The sequence below is a fragment of the Myodes glareolus genome, chromosome 8, assembly GCF_982192425.1.
Source record: "Myodes glareolus chromosome 8, mMyoGla1.1, whole genome shotgun sequence".
NCBI lineage: Eukaryota > Metazoa > Chordata > Mammalia > Rodentia > Cricetidae > Myodes > Myodes glareolus.
This window is the reverse complement of record NC_142033.1, coordinates 8,981,395-8,998,136: the sequence shown is the minus strand read 5'-3', so window position 1 is coordinate 8,998,136 and position 16,742 is coordinate 8,981,395. Positions and strand designations below refer to the sequence as shown.

At 43.4% G+C, this 16,742-nt stretch overlaps 1 protein-coding gene and 1 pseudogene across 1 annotated transcript in view; both read left to right on the top strand.

The window, feature by feature from the left end:
* Positions 1-16,742, top strand: part of Gpat3 (glycerol-3-phosphate acyltransferase 3) — a 57,122-nt gene that overhangs the window by 4,129 nt on the left and 36,251 nt on the right. The window contains 1 exon segment of the mRNA XM_087908833.1: positions 8,572-8,638. Within this exon segment, the coding sequence (XP_087764959.1) occupies positions 8,572-8,638 (67 nt within the window).
* LOC148121087 (small nucleolar RNA U13) lies at positions 7,406-7,501 on the top strand (annotated as a pseudogene).

Here is a 16,742-nt window from a genome sequence, read left to right as displayed (position 1 = left end):
TATCAAGTCACAGGGCAGCAAGGGATACACAGTGAGACCCCGTCTCAAGAAACTAACAAGAAAACAAACAAGCAAACCACAGAGATCTGCCTACCTCTGCCTCCCTAGTCCTGGGATTAAAGGCGTGCTCCATATTGCCTGACTATATGTTGTTTAAAAAGATCATTTAGTCTTGCCACTCTGTGTTTACCTTAGTTTTCTTACTGTTGGTAGATGGTTTTATAATGACCACACTCAGGTTCCGGAGGTTGAGTTGGGTATGGATGTCTGCTTGTTATACTGCCAGGGTAGCTACGCTTACTGCGGGGCTTGTTATACTGCCAGGGTAGCTCACGGAAACCACATGTGCCATCCTATCAAGCCCAGCAAGCAGAGACAGGGGATTGCTTGAGGACAGCCTAGGTTGCAGCATGAGACCTTGTCTTGAAAAACATCCTGTGAGCTCTCTTGATGGCTCATAAGAATTGTTACTATTGGGATTGGAGAGGTGGGTTAGTAGCTAAAAAGGTGCTGGCTGCTCTTCCAGAGGACTGGGTTTGAGTCCCAGCACCCACATGATCTGGGATTCTAGCTCCGAGGGGTTCCAGTGCTCTCTCCTGGCCTCCTCAGGCACTGTAAATTGTGGTGAACAGGCATATGTGCAGGCAAAGCACCCATGCTAAAATGAGTAATTCTAAAAAATTAAAATGAAAAAAGTATTATTATTATGATTAATTTTGGCTTTTATGAGACAGGATCTAAGAATTATTATTATTTTAATTGTTACATGTTCACTTTAATAAATGGAATTTATTATATATGCATATATAATACATGGACTATCTATCTACCTATGTCAATGGGCATGAAAGCAGAAATGACTATCTGGGGAGGAAGCTAGTGGCAGAGGGTGAAGGGAGAGAGGGCGGATATGTGGGGTTATGGTCAGAGTAGATGATGCATCTGGATGAAGATGTCTTTATGACACCCATCACTGTGTGCAAGGAATGAATGTATGCTGAGAGATTTAGGTGGAAACAGAACACAATCTTTCGATCTGCTAAAGTGTATCTGTTAAGCCCTATGAACACCAGCCCGAAGTTAGAAATACTAATGTTTCCTTTGTCTGACACGGTGGTCGTACCTATGATCTCAACACTCAAAAGACTGAGGAAGGCTGCTGTAAGTTTGAGGCCAGGTTCAGGAGCCTGGTGAAATGGCACTTATAACCTAGCCTGACGACCTGAGTTTGATCCTTGAAACCCACATGGTGAGTCAGAGAGGTGACCATGGCAAGTTGTCCTCTGACCTCCACACATGCTGAGTTGTACATGCCCACAGGTTCTAGTAGCCATCAGGTTCTCTGTGAGCTATCATTTGATGTCTCCTTCCCCTCCTTCTTTTCCTCCTTCTCTGTCATTAAGTAGGACAGGATCTCCTTGCAGTGTGGCATTAAGGTAGTGAGGGGCATTGACTTTTCTTGCTTTGTTTCTTCCTTTAAAGAAAATACTTCTAATCTTAAAAAATTGTTATATTTATTTATTGTATTATATTATTATTATTTATAACTTATATGTGATTATATATCATTATGTACTATATATAATTACATATTATTATTTACATACCTGTAAATATTATATATTTATATTACATTATTATTTTTATATATTGCTATCACACACATATATTATATATATTTACATATGTGCTTGCATAATAATTATTTTTTGAGCATCTACTGCATGCTGCTTCCTCAGTTGCTAGGTGTCCCCAGATATGAATACATGTCCTTGGTATGGCGAGCTGTTTGAAGACAAGGCTCGAGTATTTGGGACAGGATCACTTCAGTGAGTGTGTAGAGCGGTGATTTCTAAGGGGTATATAAGAACCTACTAGGTAATATGCATGCCAAAGATTAGTTAATGTTGGGGGAAATTGTTTTGGGATTCAAACTGAGAAGTAAAATTTCAGACTAAGGCGGTATCCTCAGGAGAAATCCTCCCCCTGGATAGTCGAATGTATTGTCAGAATTCCTTGTGTGTGTGTGTGTGTGTGTGTGTGTGTGTGTATGTGTGTGTGAGGTTTGCATGTTTATCCAACAGCAGTGTAGGTTAAACATTGCAAAGTGCCCGCTGCTCTCAACCCTCCAAGTTAATCGTAAGGTTAGTGATTAAGGTGCGAGAAGGGAGGAATTGCTTTGCGATGGTCTGAGGTTTACAAGCAGAAAGAAACAAAGAACAGAAAGACAACATAGAACTATTGACAGGAAGAAAGTGAGAGGGCTGTGGATACTCTCGGCTCGTAGAGGGCCCACCGTGGGCCTAGCCCTCGCTTCTCTCGCCAACCCTGACTTCTCTCGCCAGCTCTGAGAGAAAGGGATTTGTTAGATGCAATTGTTTTCTGATAATGCAGCCACAACAAGCAGGAACCTCTTTCCTCTACTTTTGAGGCATGTACAAGTTCTCCCATGTTTCTGGCTCTCTGGTCTCTGGCAAGTCACTTTGTCACAGCCTTGGTTTCTGCATGTACAGCTCGAGTATCCTATTGGGTTATTCTGAGGATTGAACTAGGAGAGGAAATGAAGGTGCTTGACACACAGTATGTGCTGGGAGCTTAGACTGGGACAATGTGACACTGTGTTGTCTGATCACACGAGACTGAGATTTAACACGTTCACTTTGATGGTGAACACCTGCTCAGCTGATTCTTCTTGAGCATTCTCTCATCTCTTTACTATCGCCAAGTTTGTATACAAGAGAGAGGCACTCTCTGATGCTGGAAATATAATCACTGTGCTGGAAGGCCCAGATTTTTATAGCGAGCAATGGCAGCAACACAAAGCTGGGTTTTCATTTATCTTATTCCACAGGGCCCTGTCATTCATTATTCTTATTGATTTAGGGCAGGAGTTCAGTAGCATTCAACTGTGGGGAAGAATCAGGTTTTCAGTTTGAATCCAGAACCAGGAGTTTTAGTCTGTGGATTGATGGACTCTGCCAAGAAGCTCCATTTGGCTGCAGAGAAGAGTTAGCTGTTATTTTTGTAAACCTTACAATTTGAATTTTTAGATGATTTTATTCATTTTCCTTGTCTCCTTCCCCATCTTTAGTCAATTCTTGACTCGTTACAGCATAAATTTTTAGAAGTTGTGATCCTCAAGGGTGAGAATCTTAGAATTGTGCAAGCTTTGGCCTTGCTCAAAACTCAGACTTGAAGGCTGGGGATGTGGCTCAGATGGTAGAATGCTGTCTTGGTACACAGAGCCGTAGGGTTGATTCCTAGCACTACATGAACTGGGCAGTGTGGCACACACCTGTAATCTCAGCACTTGGGAGGTAGAGGCAGGAATATATATATTTACTAATTCATTAATGCAATATATCACTAGTAATTAAAGAGGTCATGAAATTGAGAGGGAGTGATGGAGGACATGAAAAGTGGGAAAAGATGGGGTAAAAGTGTTGTAAATATGGTATTCAAGTATGAAATTTTCAAAAAAAAGATAAAAGAAAAAAAATTAAGGTATCCTCATCTCCACAGCTTGGAATACATGAGATTTTTTTTTTTTTTAAATCGGGCTTGAAATAAACTTTAGTGAATTTCCCCCTCCAGACTTTGGAAATTTACTGGTGAGAAGCTTGACAGATCCATGCCTTTTAGCTTTCCTTGGGGCTTGAAGATTGAGGTGGGGTGTAGCAGTGGATGTTAAAGCTGCTTCTGTATTCAGAGTCCTCTTGTCTGCATGGTTGTGAGGAGAAGCATTCTGAGAATGCTTGAAGAGACGTGGAGTCTCCAGAAGAACCATTCCGGGACTCCCCCATGAGTGGAGAAGCTGGCTTGGTGAAAGACAATAGTGGCTTGTTGGGAGACACTGATGGTCTGGAGGACATAAACCAAGTGAGGAATTGCCTAGTATTCTACCATCCGGTGGGCACCAGGCAGCTGCTCTCCTTCTGTGCTTCCCCACACGTCCACATCCTCATAGAGGGTTGAACCCAAGGACTTGCATGTGCTAGGCAAGTGCTCTCTACACTGCCCTGTCTCCTCAGTCCTCATTTAATTCGTATTTTGACAGAGGGACTCAGTAAGTTGTGCAGGCTGGCCTTTAAATCCCTAGAACTAGCTATTAGATTTAGTGTACGCAGGCCTTGAATTTATGATCCTCCTGTATCAGCCTCCCAAGTAGTCGGACTTACAGAGCTGGGTCAGACCCTGCCTGGCTCGCTAATCTTTACTGTCACCTTTGGCGTTGACCCTCCTTAGAGAGATGATGAAACAGATGCCCCGGGAGCTTAAAGTCTCATCTGGGAAATAATAGGAAGACAAATTCTCCCTGACACCAGGCAGGCTGCAATGCCTCTTGGTTTTCAGTGGTGAATAAGCACACACTGGGAAGCGGTTGTCTACACAGATTCCCAAGCGGCTGTCTACACAGATTCCCAAGCAGCTGTCTATACAGATTCCCAAGCGGTTATCTACACAGATTCCCAAGCGGATGTCTACACAGATTCCAAAGCGGCTGTCTACACAGATTCCCAAGCGGTTGTCTACACAGATTCCCAAGCAGCTGTCTACACAGATTCCCAAGCGGTTGTCTACACAGATTCCCAAGCGGATGTCTACACAGATTCCAAAGCAGCTGTCTACACAGATTCCTGTTGGCTTTGAAGAGCTGTTTCTCCAACCTTGAACAGCTGCTCATCTTGAACAGTTTTTGCAGACCCTTGATGCTCTCCAATGGGGAAACCTTATGTATTCTCAAAGTTCTTTTCTTTGAGTCTGGTTTTTATGATGTATGCAGGAAGTTATCGTGAAGTTATTACCTTCTGTGGATTCTCATGTTTCTGCCTCCCATCTATTCTATAGGAGAGCTGGGATTATAGATGCTTGCCAACACATCTGGCTTTGTGTGGGCCCTTGGGATCTGAACGCTAATCCTCACACATTGTAGTAGAAGGAGCGGCGGGCTGCGTTCCCGCCTGGCTCCCGCCTGGCTAGCTTTACACCCAGAAATAACAACACACAAACTGTATTCATTCAAACACTGCCTGGCCCATTACCTCCAGCCTCTTATTGGCTAACTCTCACATATTGATTCAACCCATTTCTAATAATTTGTATGCCACCATGAGGTTGTGGCTTACTGGGAAAGATTCAGCATGTCTGACCTGGCAGCTTCATGGCAGGCAGCTCTCCTGACCCTGCTTTCTTCCTCCCAGAATTCAGTTCTGTCTTCCCCGCCTACCTATGTTCTGACCTATCAGGCCAGGCAGTTTTCTTTATTAATTAACCAATGAAAGCAACAGATAGATAGAAGACTCTCCTACATCAACACATGCACAGCAAATGCTTCAACCCACTGAACCATCTCTGTAGCACTATCTCCGGTTGTCCAGATTTCTTCTTAGACTACGCATTAGGGCTCATTTTAACGGCTTCATTTTAACCGTCTCACATCTTTTAAAGATCTGCTCTCCAAATATAAACGTTCTATATTTAACATGTAAATTTTGGAGGGTACATAATTGAGTGCTTACCTGCTAAAAGTGCTACGTCATTAAAATTAAAAATGCTCACATTGTTAGTATGCCCTAACTCTCTAGTCTAAGGTGCCTTAGTATGAAATATAAAATTAGGTGGCCACAATAGAAAGGTGAGTTCTAAGAATAATAACAATTGATTGTTCACACAAACTTATTTTATTTTATATGATCTTTGACTTTTTTACAAGTGATAATAGATGTCAAAGCTTTAGGGGGAAAACTATGGAAATTCACCTTTTCCTCAGGTGAGAAAAGATGGGAGCCCAGAGTTTAATGCCTCTCCCCCAAACAAGAAGAGAAAGGCAACCAGGTGAAGACTGGGTCTATTGGTAGTGAGGGGCAACCGGAAGCCTGGAGGACTGGACCTCTTTAGATGTTCTAAGTTAGATGGCTGTCTCCTGCTTGGTTTCGTGCTGCTATGTATGGTCCTGCTGGAGTCTTGCTCCTTGACTTTCGTGCTATGTTCTAGGCTGTTTATTCTCTTGCTTATTGGAAAAATACAATGTTGAATTTCTCTATTTTAAGACGGATGTCTGAGCCTTTCAAGTTTCTTTTTGTACATTAATAAATCTGTCTTTTCATCCCTTAATGGGTGCTTATATATGATTATAATGATCACAGTGCATTTTACCTCTTATTTTGCCCTTTCCCATTCCTTTCAGATAGTCAGTTTAGACGTTAGTGTCTAGGCTGGGTGTGGTGGCGCACGCCTTTAATTTTAGCACTGGGAGGCAGAGGCAGGTCAATTAGAGTTCGATGCCAGCGCCTGGTCTACAGAGTGAGATCCAGGACAGCTAGAGAAAGAAATCCTAACTCAGAAAGAAAAAAAACCAGATATTAGTATCTGAACTGTAGTCTTAGATATCTTGTAATTGGTTTTAAAATAAACCTATTTATCTGTTTCTGTCTGTCTGTCTCTCTATCATCTATGTATCATCTATCTGTTTATCGATCTATCAGCTATGTATCATTTCACTATTATCTATGCATGTATAGGTGTGCCACCTATCATCTACATATCTGTATATCTATCACCTATCTATCTATCATCTATCTATATCTATCATCTATCTATCTACCTATCATCTATCTATCTATCTATCATCTATCTATCATCTATCATCTATCTATCTATCTATCTATCATCTATCTATCATCTATCTATCTATCTATCTATCTATCTATCTATCATCTATCTATCTATCTATCTATCTATCTATCTATCTATCTATCTATCTATCATCTATCTATCTATCATCTATCTATCTATCTATCATCTATCTATCTATCTATCATCTATCTATCTATCTATCATCTATCTATCTATCTATCTATCTATCCATCCATCTATCTTTCTGTCCAGCTGTTTATCTGTCTATCATCTAAGTACTGCTGAGGATTGAACTAGGCAAGTGTTCTATCACTACATCTTTATCCTTTAACTGCTAAATTTTAAACTCAAAACTCAGACCGCCTAAAAAGCGTGGGGCACCAGTATCTGCAGAGTCTTTAAATTCTGTGCTGAAAAATAAAATCCACTTGTACCTTTTAAGTTGTGGTGGTAATAATATTAGAAATCCATGAAGAGAGGACAGATTGTGGCTCAGGTGGGAGAGTGCTTGCCTTGCGTGTGTGAAGCTCTGGATTTAATCTCCAGGCTTGCATAAACCAGGTGTGGATTGTCATCCTCATTACAAGGGGAGGTGGAGGCGGGGAAAGTCCTGTGCCCAGAGACTGGGATGGGGTCAGCAGTAAAGTGCTTGCCTAGACTGCTCCAGGCACTGACTTTAGTTGCTTAGTTTCTGTTTTGTTTGTTTGTTTGTTGTGTTTTTTTAAGTTCAAGGTCATTCTTGGCTATTTTATGAAAAACTTACCTTAGGATCTTTTTTTAGTGCCACGATGGGCATTCATGTCCTTGCGTGAAATGTGCTCCCCCACCCACCGTGTTATCCTGTTAGCCCAGGACCCTTCTGATGGAACTTAGAGGACACTATGACTTTTGGTGACTGAAACAAAAGAGCTAAAGTGGTCATTAAAAATATCTTGGAAGCCTAGTTTGGTGGTGCACGCCTTTAATCCCAGCACTGGGGTTTTGTGGGGGGTGCAGAGGCAGGTGAATCTCTGTGAGTTTGAGGCCAGCCTGGTCTGCAAGAGCTAGTTCCAGGACAGGCTCCAAAGCTACAGAGAAACCCTGTCTCGAAAATCCAAAAAAAAAGTGCAAGTGGGTGTTTTTCAAGACAGCATCTAAAGACTCACATACTTTTGCCCGCCTCCTGGGGTTGGTTTGGGATTTGGTGGGTCTTCTTTTCCAATCCAAACCAGACATTGTTGAAACCATAGCCTGTTTTTTTTTTTTTGTTTTTTTTTTTGTTTTTTTTTGCCCTGCATGCTTCACAGTTTTCTCAAGAAGTAGGACATCATCAGTGACAACTCTAAGTGCACACAGAAGATCTTTGTTAATCCACTGGGTGAAAATAAGACCACTACCACCTACCACATGTTTGAGCTGAATTTGAAGCAAACTTTATTAAATACTGGCCAGGACAGTGGACACTGGCCAGGTTCATACCCGGGATGCCCAGAGAATGGCAGAGAGTTAGTCCGATGTTTATGGAACCCTAGAAGGCGCAATCTCTCACCTTGCTCCACTCTGGGGTGAGCATACACCCTGATGATGAGAGTCCTGCTGTGTTCCTCCTGCACTGTGTGATCAAGCACATCCTGTGCAGCTGGGGCAACCAACCCTGTTACAGACATGAAAACGCGTGGCTTGTCATCCTACGTGAACAACAGCCCCCAGTACTCCAGGGAGTCGTCTGGCTTACAGGCTAGAAGCTTTTTGTTTCTGGATCTCTTAAGCAAAGTGATTTAAACTTAAAACGTAACTTTAGCCCTCACCCTAACAAGAGTGCATCCCAGAGATTCCCTGGGGCGTCTCCCTAATTCAGACGGTGCCCAGCCTTAGTTTTTAATGTCACTTCTGTATGTTTCCATGTTTGCGTGTGTCTATGGAAGAGTTTCAATGAATGCTTCTTGTTTTGAACAGTGGGCCACATTGCGAATTGAAAAGGGAGCGCCAAAGGAGTCAGTTCTAAAAAGCTCGGCTTCTGTGGGTAAGTCTTGCCTTCTAATCTGACTGTTTAATTACGCAAACTGAATGGGTTTAGCGTGCTCAGGCTGAAGCTGGTGCTGCTACTTCTATAGGCCTAAGGCTATTCAGAGTTTGTCTGTAATGTAGAAGGGCAGCTGCCGGAGTTTTGATAGAGCTGTTATCAGGAGGGCTGGGCGATATGTGTTAGCTCCTCTGTGTGTTCTTCCATATATTATTTTATTTCCAAGGCCTGCATTTGAAGAGGGTACTCACGGCTTTAATGATGTAGTCAGCGATTAAATGAAACAGGCACCGTGTATTTTTGTTGCTACAAACTAACAGGGGTATTCAGCTCATTTGCATATAATCAAGGTCGTGGTGTGGTTCAATCTCCCAAGGCACTGAGTTCTTACTACTTGTATATTTGGTTTTGTGCATGCTTGTTTGGGGGTGGGGTGGGGAGTTATTGTTGTCTCTGGTACATTTTCCAGTTGCTGTAGATTATATGGCCGTCTTAATTACTCAGTACTTCACAAATAAAATTTCTATGTTTTATACATATATTACTGTTGTTTGAGTTTTCTAATTTTTACATTGAAAATTTTGTTAGCTTGAAGACATCGGTAATTATTTTTTCCATTTTGATTCAGGGTTTCTCTGTGTAGCCCTGGCTGTCCTGGAACCAGGCTGACCTCTAACTCAGATCGGGCTGACTCTGCCTCCCAAGTACTGGGATTAGAGGTGTGAGCCACCACCACCTGGCATGGTAATTATTTTTTTCATCTTAGTTTTTTGACTTGTCCTTCGACTTTGCTCTGTGTATGTTTTGATGTTATCAGTAAATTCTTTGTTTTACTTTGACCATTTACATCTTAATTTTGCGACAAATTTTTTCAAGAGGGTAGGATGAGAGCTGTTTATCAGGTTTTTTGTTTGTTTGTTTTTTTGAGACAAGGTTTCTCTGTGTAGTCTGGACTGTAGTCTTGACTGTCCTGGAACTCGCTCTGTAGACCAGGCTGGCCTGGAACTCACAGAGGTCCGCTTACCTCTGCCTCCCGAGTGCTGGGAATAATAAAGGCATGTGCCACCATTGCCTGGCTGTTTGTCTTTTTTTTTTTTTAAAATCACTATAACAAGGGGTGGACTACTATTGAGGTGCAAGAGCAGGATACAGCTCTCAGCTCTCTGAGGATCGCCTGCCGGATGGTGGAGCCCAGGTGTCAGGCAGGTGGGAGGAGGAAGCCTCTCCCACTGTGAACCAGAAGCAGACAGTGACTCAGGGGTCTGTCTCAAGCTTTAACCACTCATACCTACAAGTACTATCACCAGACTGCAGAAGCAGAACCTTAGTCTCTTCCCTGATGACTTAGGGACTCATTCAAGAGCCCACCTCATAAAAGTCCTAAGCACTTAAGTGCTGTTGCACCGAGGACCAATCTCCTGACACGGGAACCTTTGAGATTTACACTTAAGTCATCCCAGAGGTTCATCCAAACCATAGCCGAGACCAATCGATCAGAATACCTGGAAGTTAGAACTTAGACGCTGAGGTTTTATCAGGCCTTCATTCTTACTTCTAGCCAAATGTTCTCAAAGTATGGTCTTTAGAATATGTCTTACTGCTGAAGGCTGATTGACAATGCTGCAATAAAGCTGTAGGCTGGAGGGACGGCTGGGTGGGTAAGAACAAGTAGATGACCCAAACGCAGCACCCAGCACCCACGCTGGGTGGTTCACACGGGTGACTCCAGCTCTAGGGAGATCTGATACCTCCGACTGCCTCAGGCACCTGCACCCGCACACACAAGCCACACACATACAGACACACAATGAGAAATAATTCAGATAAATAATAAGGAAATTAAGTAAAACCACCCCAACTCTTGTCTGGGAAAGGATTGTATCTCACTGGGAGAGTATATACCTCATATGCATGTGTGAAGCCCTAGGATCCGTCTCCAGCACCCTGAAACCCCAGGAATAACAGCATCAGATTCTTCAGGGAAAAGTGTAGAGGCATTGTATACTGTCCCTTCCTCTGGAAGAGCACTATTGTGTGGTGACAAACGTCTAGAAAGCCCCATAGTAATGAGCATTAACGGAGCGTGGTGGTATGTGCCTGTAATCCCAGCTCTGGAGGCTGAGGTAGGATCGCATGTTCGACAGCAGCCTGGACTACAGCTGATCCAACGTCAACTTGAACTATGTTGCTAAGACCTTGTTTTTAAAAACTGGAAAAATGAGAGTGCACATGAGAGAGAGAGATTGTTTTCTATTAAATGTAATGCTTTCCTAGGGTTACTTGACTTCAGTAATTTCCCATGCAATATATGATACCTGTTAGCTTCTGGTAGAAGTGAGTTAAAAACCAGTCCTTGTTTACTTATGCGCCTAAAGAAACAGTTTTAGTTGGAGTAATAATTTCAGATTATTACTCGGATAATCATTTCAGACATTAGGTTCATAGGGAGTCAAATTTTATAGGAGTAGTCACTAAACAATAAGGAAGAAATAAATTATTAAATTAATCAAAAGGCTAAACTTTTCAGTGCTTTCAAAGAGTCCCGCAGTGGTCCTTGTCTGCTCTGTAACCTCTCTGATGGAGTGCTCGATCTAGCCTTGCTATCAATAATGTGGGGGGTTCCCCAAGGGCCGAGCTGGCTGTCTCTAACTAAGGAGCAGAGTTTTGTCCCCTCAGTGGTGCTGCCCATGTGTGATAGCTGCCACCAAGGTTAGTTAACAAGGCACACAAGAAGTTCAGGGGGTGTCCTGTCATGTCCAGTGCACACCCTCTTCCGCTGCATTCAGTGGGCCAACCAGAACACAGTGCAAGTATATCTTCCTTCCCTACTTCCCCCCTGGCTGCCGGAGGTGTTTGCCATGCATGCATAGCTTCTGGCTTGGACCTGATAGGGTTTGGGGGCCAGTTCTGCATAGACAGGAGACAGTAGTCAGGGTTTGGAGGGTCTGCGGGGTCTCCTGCTCTCTTTGCCTTGGTGGGTACACTGTGTCCTCTACATTCCAGCATCATAGATGTCTTAGACTTGACCTGGGCAGTGGTTCCAGATGCTGCCACCAAGTTTTTACAGGACTTTAAATTCTCACTCAGTTTGCATGACTTACCTTAGTTTCCAGTTACGATTTTTTTCCTAAATATAATAAAAAATGTAGAAAAATTTTGGTCCTCTGCTTTCGTGTTAAAACTGGTCAAGTGGTCAGGTACTTTATAAGAAGTTTATCCTCTGAAGGGTTGTGGATGAGGACCTGTAGAACTGTATGCTGTTTGGAGCTGTGGATATTAGTTGGTAGATTGCTTGTCTGGCATACCTGAAGCCCAGACTTTGATCCCTAGTGCCACACGAGCTAAGAGAAGTGGTGCTCACTTGTAATGCCAGGCACTCGGGATGGTAGAGGCAGAAAGATCTGGTCAAGATCATCCTTGACTAGAGTTTGAGACCAGCTTGGGTTACATGGGCTACACGAGACCCTCGAAAGAAAGAGTGGGAGAAAACATGTCGTCATTTAGAGTAAGGCTAGCACCTATGACATTTGCTGTATTTAATCCAATCCAGAGTGGTTGTCCTTTAGCCGGTGAAACTGGAATAAACTCTCTAAGCTATGGACCCTCTGCAACATCTAAGATTGGCACGGGGTCCTTAGCTCATTAAAGTGTGGAGTCTGTTGGGAGACAGTCATCCTCAGACCCCTGCGACAGGTACAAACAGGTGAACACACAAGAGACAATGTGAGAGGAGTACTGTGTTCTGTGTTCATTTGTGTGCGTTAATCATGACTGTATGCTGTTCACCTCTGCCCCACTTCTGATTCTATGTTTAGGAAGCCCGGACTTGGGGCTGTGCCCTGTTGATCCACCCAGTGTTTGGAGTCATTAGGGAAATGGTGTCACAATCCTAGACAGACAGTAGAGGGTGATGAAACACACTGAGCATTTGTGTGCCTGGCTGGTGCAATCATCCGTCCGTGGAGCATCATGTCTCTGTACCGGAGCCAACAGAAGCACAAGTCAGTGTGGAGCCATCCAGCTCAGGCAAGGGTCACTGGCAGGCCTGGGGCCCTGGGCAGTGTGATTTCTGACATGCCTCTGAATTTACAGTCCTGACAATACATTTGGAGGACCTGTGAGGCACAGATTGGCTAGGGAGGGGTAGTAACTACTTATCCTTTGCACGCTCACACAGAATCTGCTCACATAGATGAGTCTGCTCACTCAGATCCTTTCTGATGCTTTTAATGAAACACACATGTATTTTATAACACATCAGGCCTCTCTACCAGTTATGTGTCTTTTGTGTTTTATTTCTTCTGTGCTCTTATTATATAAGCCATCTGGAAGCCAACCTAGGAAAATAGCATCATCATGGAGAAGTCTCTTTTTCTGTCTTTAGCCACGTTCACTTTCCTGTGCTGATTGTAGAAGATGGTGGTGTTGTTTGGGCTCAGGATACATTCATGAGTAGGATCTTTCCTCGCCTGCAACTTTTTGAGATTAGAGGCCTTTCTCTCATTGTTAATATATAGGTGGAGGTTAACCCCTTCAAGTAACTGTTATTCTGGCATTTAGTTGGTGGGACTATAATTACTCCCTTACTCTCATCCGTCCTGGGTACCACCTTCACATGTACTCGTTACAGCCATGTGAGGAGGAAGGGAAAGACAGGGAAGGAATGCTAATGGTTCCTACATTGTCTCCTCCCACCCCACCCCCAGACAGGATTTCTCTGTGTAACAGCCCTTGCTGTTCTGGAACTAGCTCTTGTAGACCAAGCTGGCCTTGAACTCACAGAGATCCATTTGCTTCTGCCTCTCGAGTGCTTAGGATTAAAGGCGCGCGCCACCACTGCCCGACTCTAGACTACTTTTAGTCAATGACCACAGGACTCTAGGATATGGACTGAGATCTTAATAACTTTCATTTTAACTTGTTATAAATAGTACAAGACTTTTAGGACTTAGGAAAACTTATTATTATTTTTTAATATAAAGATAGGATCTCTCTGTGTAGCCCTGGATGGCTTGGAACTCTCTATGTAGAGCAGACTGGCCTCAGAGCTTCATTTGTCTCTGCCTTCTGAGTGCTAGGGTTAAAAGTGTGTGCTGCCTTGCTTGGACACCCAGAAGAGTGGCTGCCCACACTCTTTGGGTCCTTGATTGATTCCAGTACAATGTTAGGCTTGAACTGATCATTTTGGTTGTGAAATTTTAGGGGCAGCAGGTGAATTGTAGTGTAAGCGCATGATGATGCAGGGACTTCAGGATGGTTTCCAGCTCAGAGTCAGCTGGCAGGAACATTGGCACAGATCTGAGAGTGAGCAGGACAGGGCCAGCACTGTACGCGGAGCTGGGATGCACAGAGGTGTGGCGTAGTCATTCAGCCTTGGTCCTGGGAAAGCTGTTAAATTGTCTTTGATAGTCTGTTCTTTCTTTCCCCTAAGGATCAAACTCAGGTCTCATGTTTGTAAGTTGGGTGTTGTACCATTGCGCTAGTCCTTGGTCCTATAGTATGTCTAAATTGGGTAAATTGGTGTAAGTACTATTTATTATCTTGGTTTAAACTCACTGAATACACACCCAATACTCACCACCCTAAAGCAAGGAGTGCAGTACATTTAGTGGAGTACTCTTAACCTCTGAGCTCTCTTTCGGGCTCCCGTTTGGCTAGTTTTGAAGACAGGGTGTGGTGGTTTAAATCAGAACGGCTGTCATAGGCTCATATGTTTGAATTCTTGATTCCCAATTTGTGGAACTGTTTGGGAAGGATTAGGAGGTATGGCCTTGTTAGAGGAGGCATGTCACCTGGGACAGGCTTTGAGGTTTCAAAAACCCAAGTCATTCTAGTGTCTTTCTTCCTGCTTCTTGCTTCCTGCTTGTGTCTCAAGATGTGAGCTCTCAGCCGCTGCTCCTGTGCCATCCTTGCCTTCCTGTTGCCTTCCTCCCATCTGTGATGGTCATGGACTCTCACCCTTTGGAACTGTGAGCCCCAAGTGAACTCTTTGCTCTGTGAGTTGCCTTGGTCACAGCGATGGAGGAGTGACTAAGACACAGGTTTAACTCTACAGCCCAGTCTGGTCTGGACTGCAGATTGGTCCAAGCTTGTCTCACATTCCTAAGTCTTTTACTTCAGGCTGCAGGTGGGATCAGTTGTGCTTGGCCCATCATGATCTCTTCTCCACTCTACCCCCAGATTCAGGGTTTCTCTGTGTAGCCCTGGCTGTCCTGGAACTCGCTCTGAGGAACAGGCTGGTCTCGAACTCAGATCTGCCTGCCTCTGCCTACTGAGTGTAGGGATTAAAGGTGTGTGCCACTGCCACCCGCCCAGGTATAATTTCTTATTTTTATAAAATATTTTTATTAGCATAAATGACTATCTGTAACTACAGATTTTATTATGGCATTTCTATACATATATACATGTTTTTCGGTCACATTCACAAATTCAACCTCTACCCCTTCTCTTCTTCCCTTCCCCCACCCCCTCCACTTCTCAACCCTCTTACTCCTGCTAACACCCTTCCTCTTCCCAACTAGCTCCACTTTTACATTCATCTCGTGTATGGGTGTATGTGTGTGTGTGTGTGATTCAGTGGGTTTTATTATGGTCGTTTATGGAGTTTCTCACCCTCCCTCACCAACCATTAGGGAGGGGTAAAGCTCTGTGAGCCCCTTCCTTTCCTTGACAGGTATCGACAGGCCCTGTCTCGGGGAGATTGTGTGCAGGTAATCACAACTACTGTGAGTTCAAAGCCATGTTATGCTCAGAGTCAGCTCTCTATCTCCTTTCTTTCCTCTGACTCTTATGTCCTTCTTATTCTTCCTCCTTCCTCAATATTTCCTGAGCCTGGGAAGGGGGATAATTAAGACATCCCATTTATCGCTGTCCTTTATCCTCTGTACCTTGACCAGTTATGAATGAATCTTTGTAGCTGCTGCAGAGAGAAGCTTCTCTGAGCAAAGCTGACATAGCACTCATGGGTGCTAAAGGTCAGGTTATCTAGAAAGCAACTGATGGGCACATCGTGTCCACTCATAGCTTAATATCCACTAACACACAGCAATATTTATATTACTGCAATTGAAAAATTTATTTAAAAAAAGACTTTTTTATTATGTATACAGTATTCTGTCTGCATGTATGCCTGCAAGGCAGAAGAGGGCACCAGATCTCATTACAGATGGTTGTGAACCACCATGTGGTTGCTGGGAATTGAACTCAGGTCCTCCAGGAAGAGCAGCCAGTGTTCTTAACCTCTGAGCCATCTCTTCAGCCCTGCAACTGGAAACATTGTTTACATTTGATGTGGGTGAACTGAAATTCACTCATGGTTCAGCAAAAATGATTACTAGCTTTCCTCTTTGTTGTTTTACTATGTAACTCCTGCTAAGTAGACCAGGCTGGCCTTGAACTCACAAAGTCACCTACCTCTGTTGTTCTTTTTATGGCAAATATGGAAGTTTTGTGGAAGTTTTTAACATTTTGTAATTCAAGGAAAGTAAAAATGAGTTTAGAAGTAAGTGGTCCTGAGAGAAGTTACTATATTGCTACCTATTTTTGTCTATATTTTTTTTGGAAGGTTTTGTTTTGCTTTTTGAGACAGGGTCTGGTGTAGCCAGTCCAGATTGACCTTGAACTCCCAACCTGCCTCTACCTGAGAATACAATCTAGGTACATAGCTCTGTCTACTATCTTAGTATTGACCTGCAGCTGGCAAATGTTTGGTTATTTGTTTTCTTGTTTGTTTGAAAACCACAGCTTCCTGTCTCCATTTAAGTGCAATAAAAGACTTAACCAAGGACCTTGGAGATTTGGTAGCAGCTGTGCCTTAGTTTGGTTCTCTGTGATGGACCTCCACGAGTAGAAACCATATAGGGAGGAAGGTGCTTTTACGTCATGCTTCAACAAAGGAACTCAGGGCCGGAAGTCAGACAGGAACCTGGAGGCAGGAACTGGGACCGAAACTCCATGGAGTTACTATGCTTACTGCCTGCTTGTTTTTCTTTTTCTTTTCATTTTTTCTTTTCTTTCCTTTTCTTTTTCCCTCTTCTCTTCCTCCCTCCCTTCCTTCCTTCCTCCTTCCCTCCCTCCCTCCCTCCTCCTCCTCCTCCTCCTC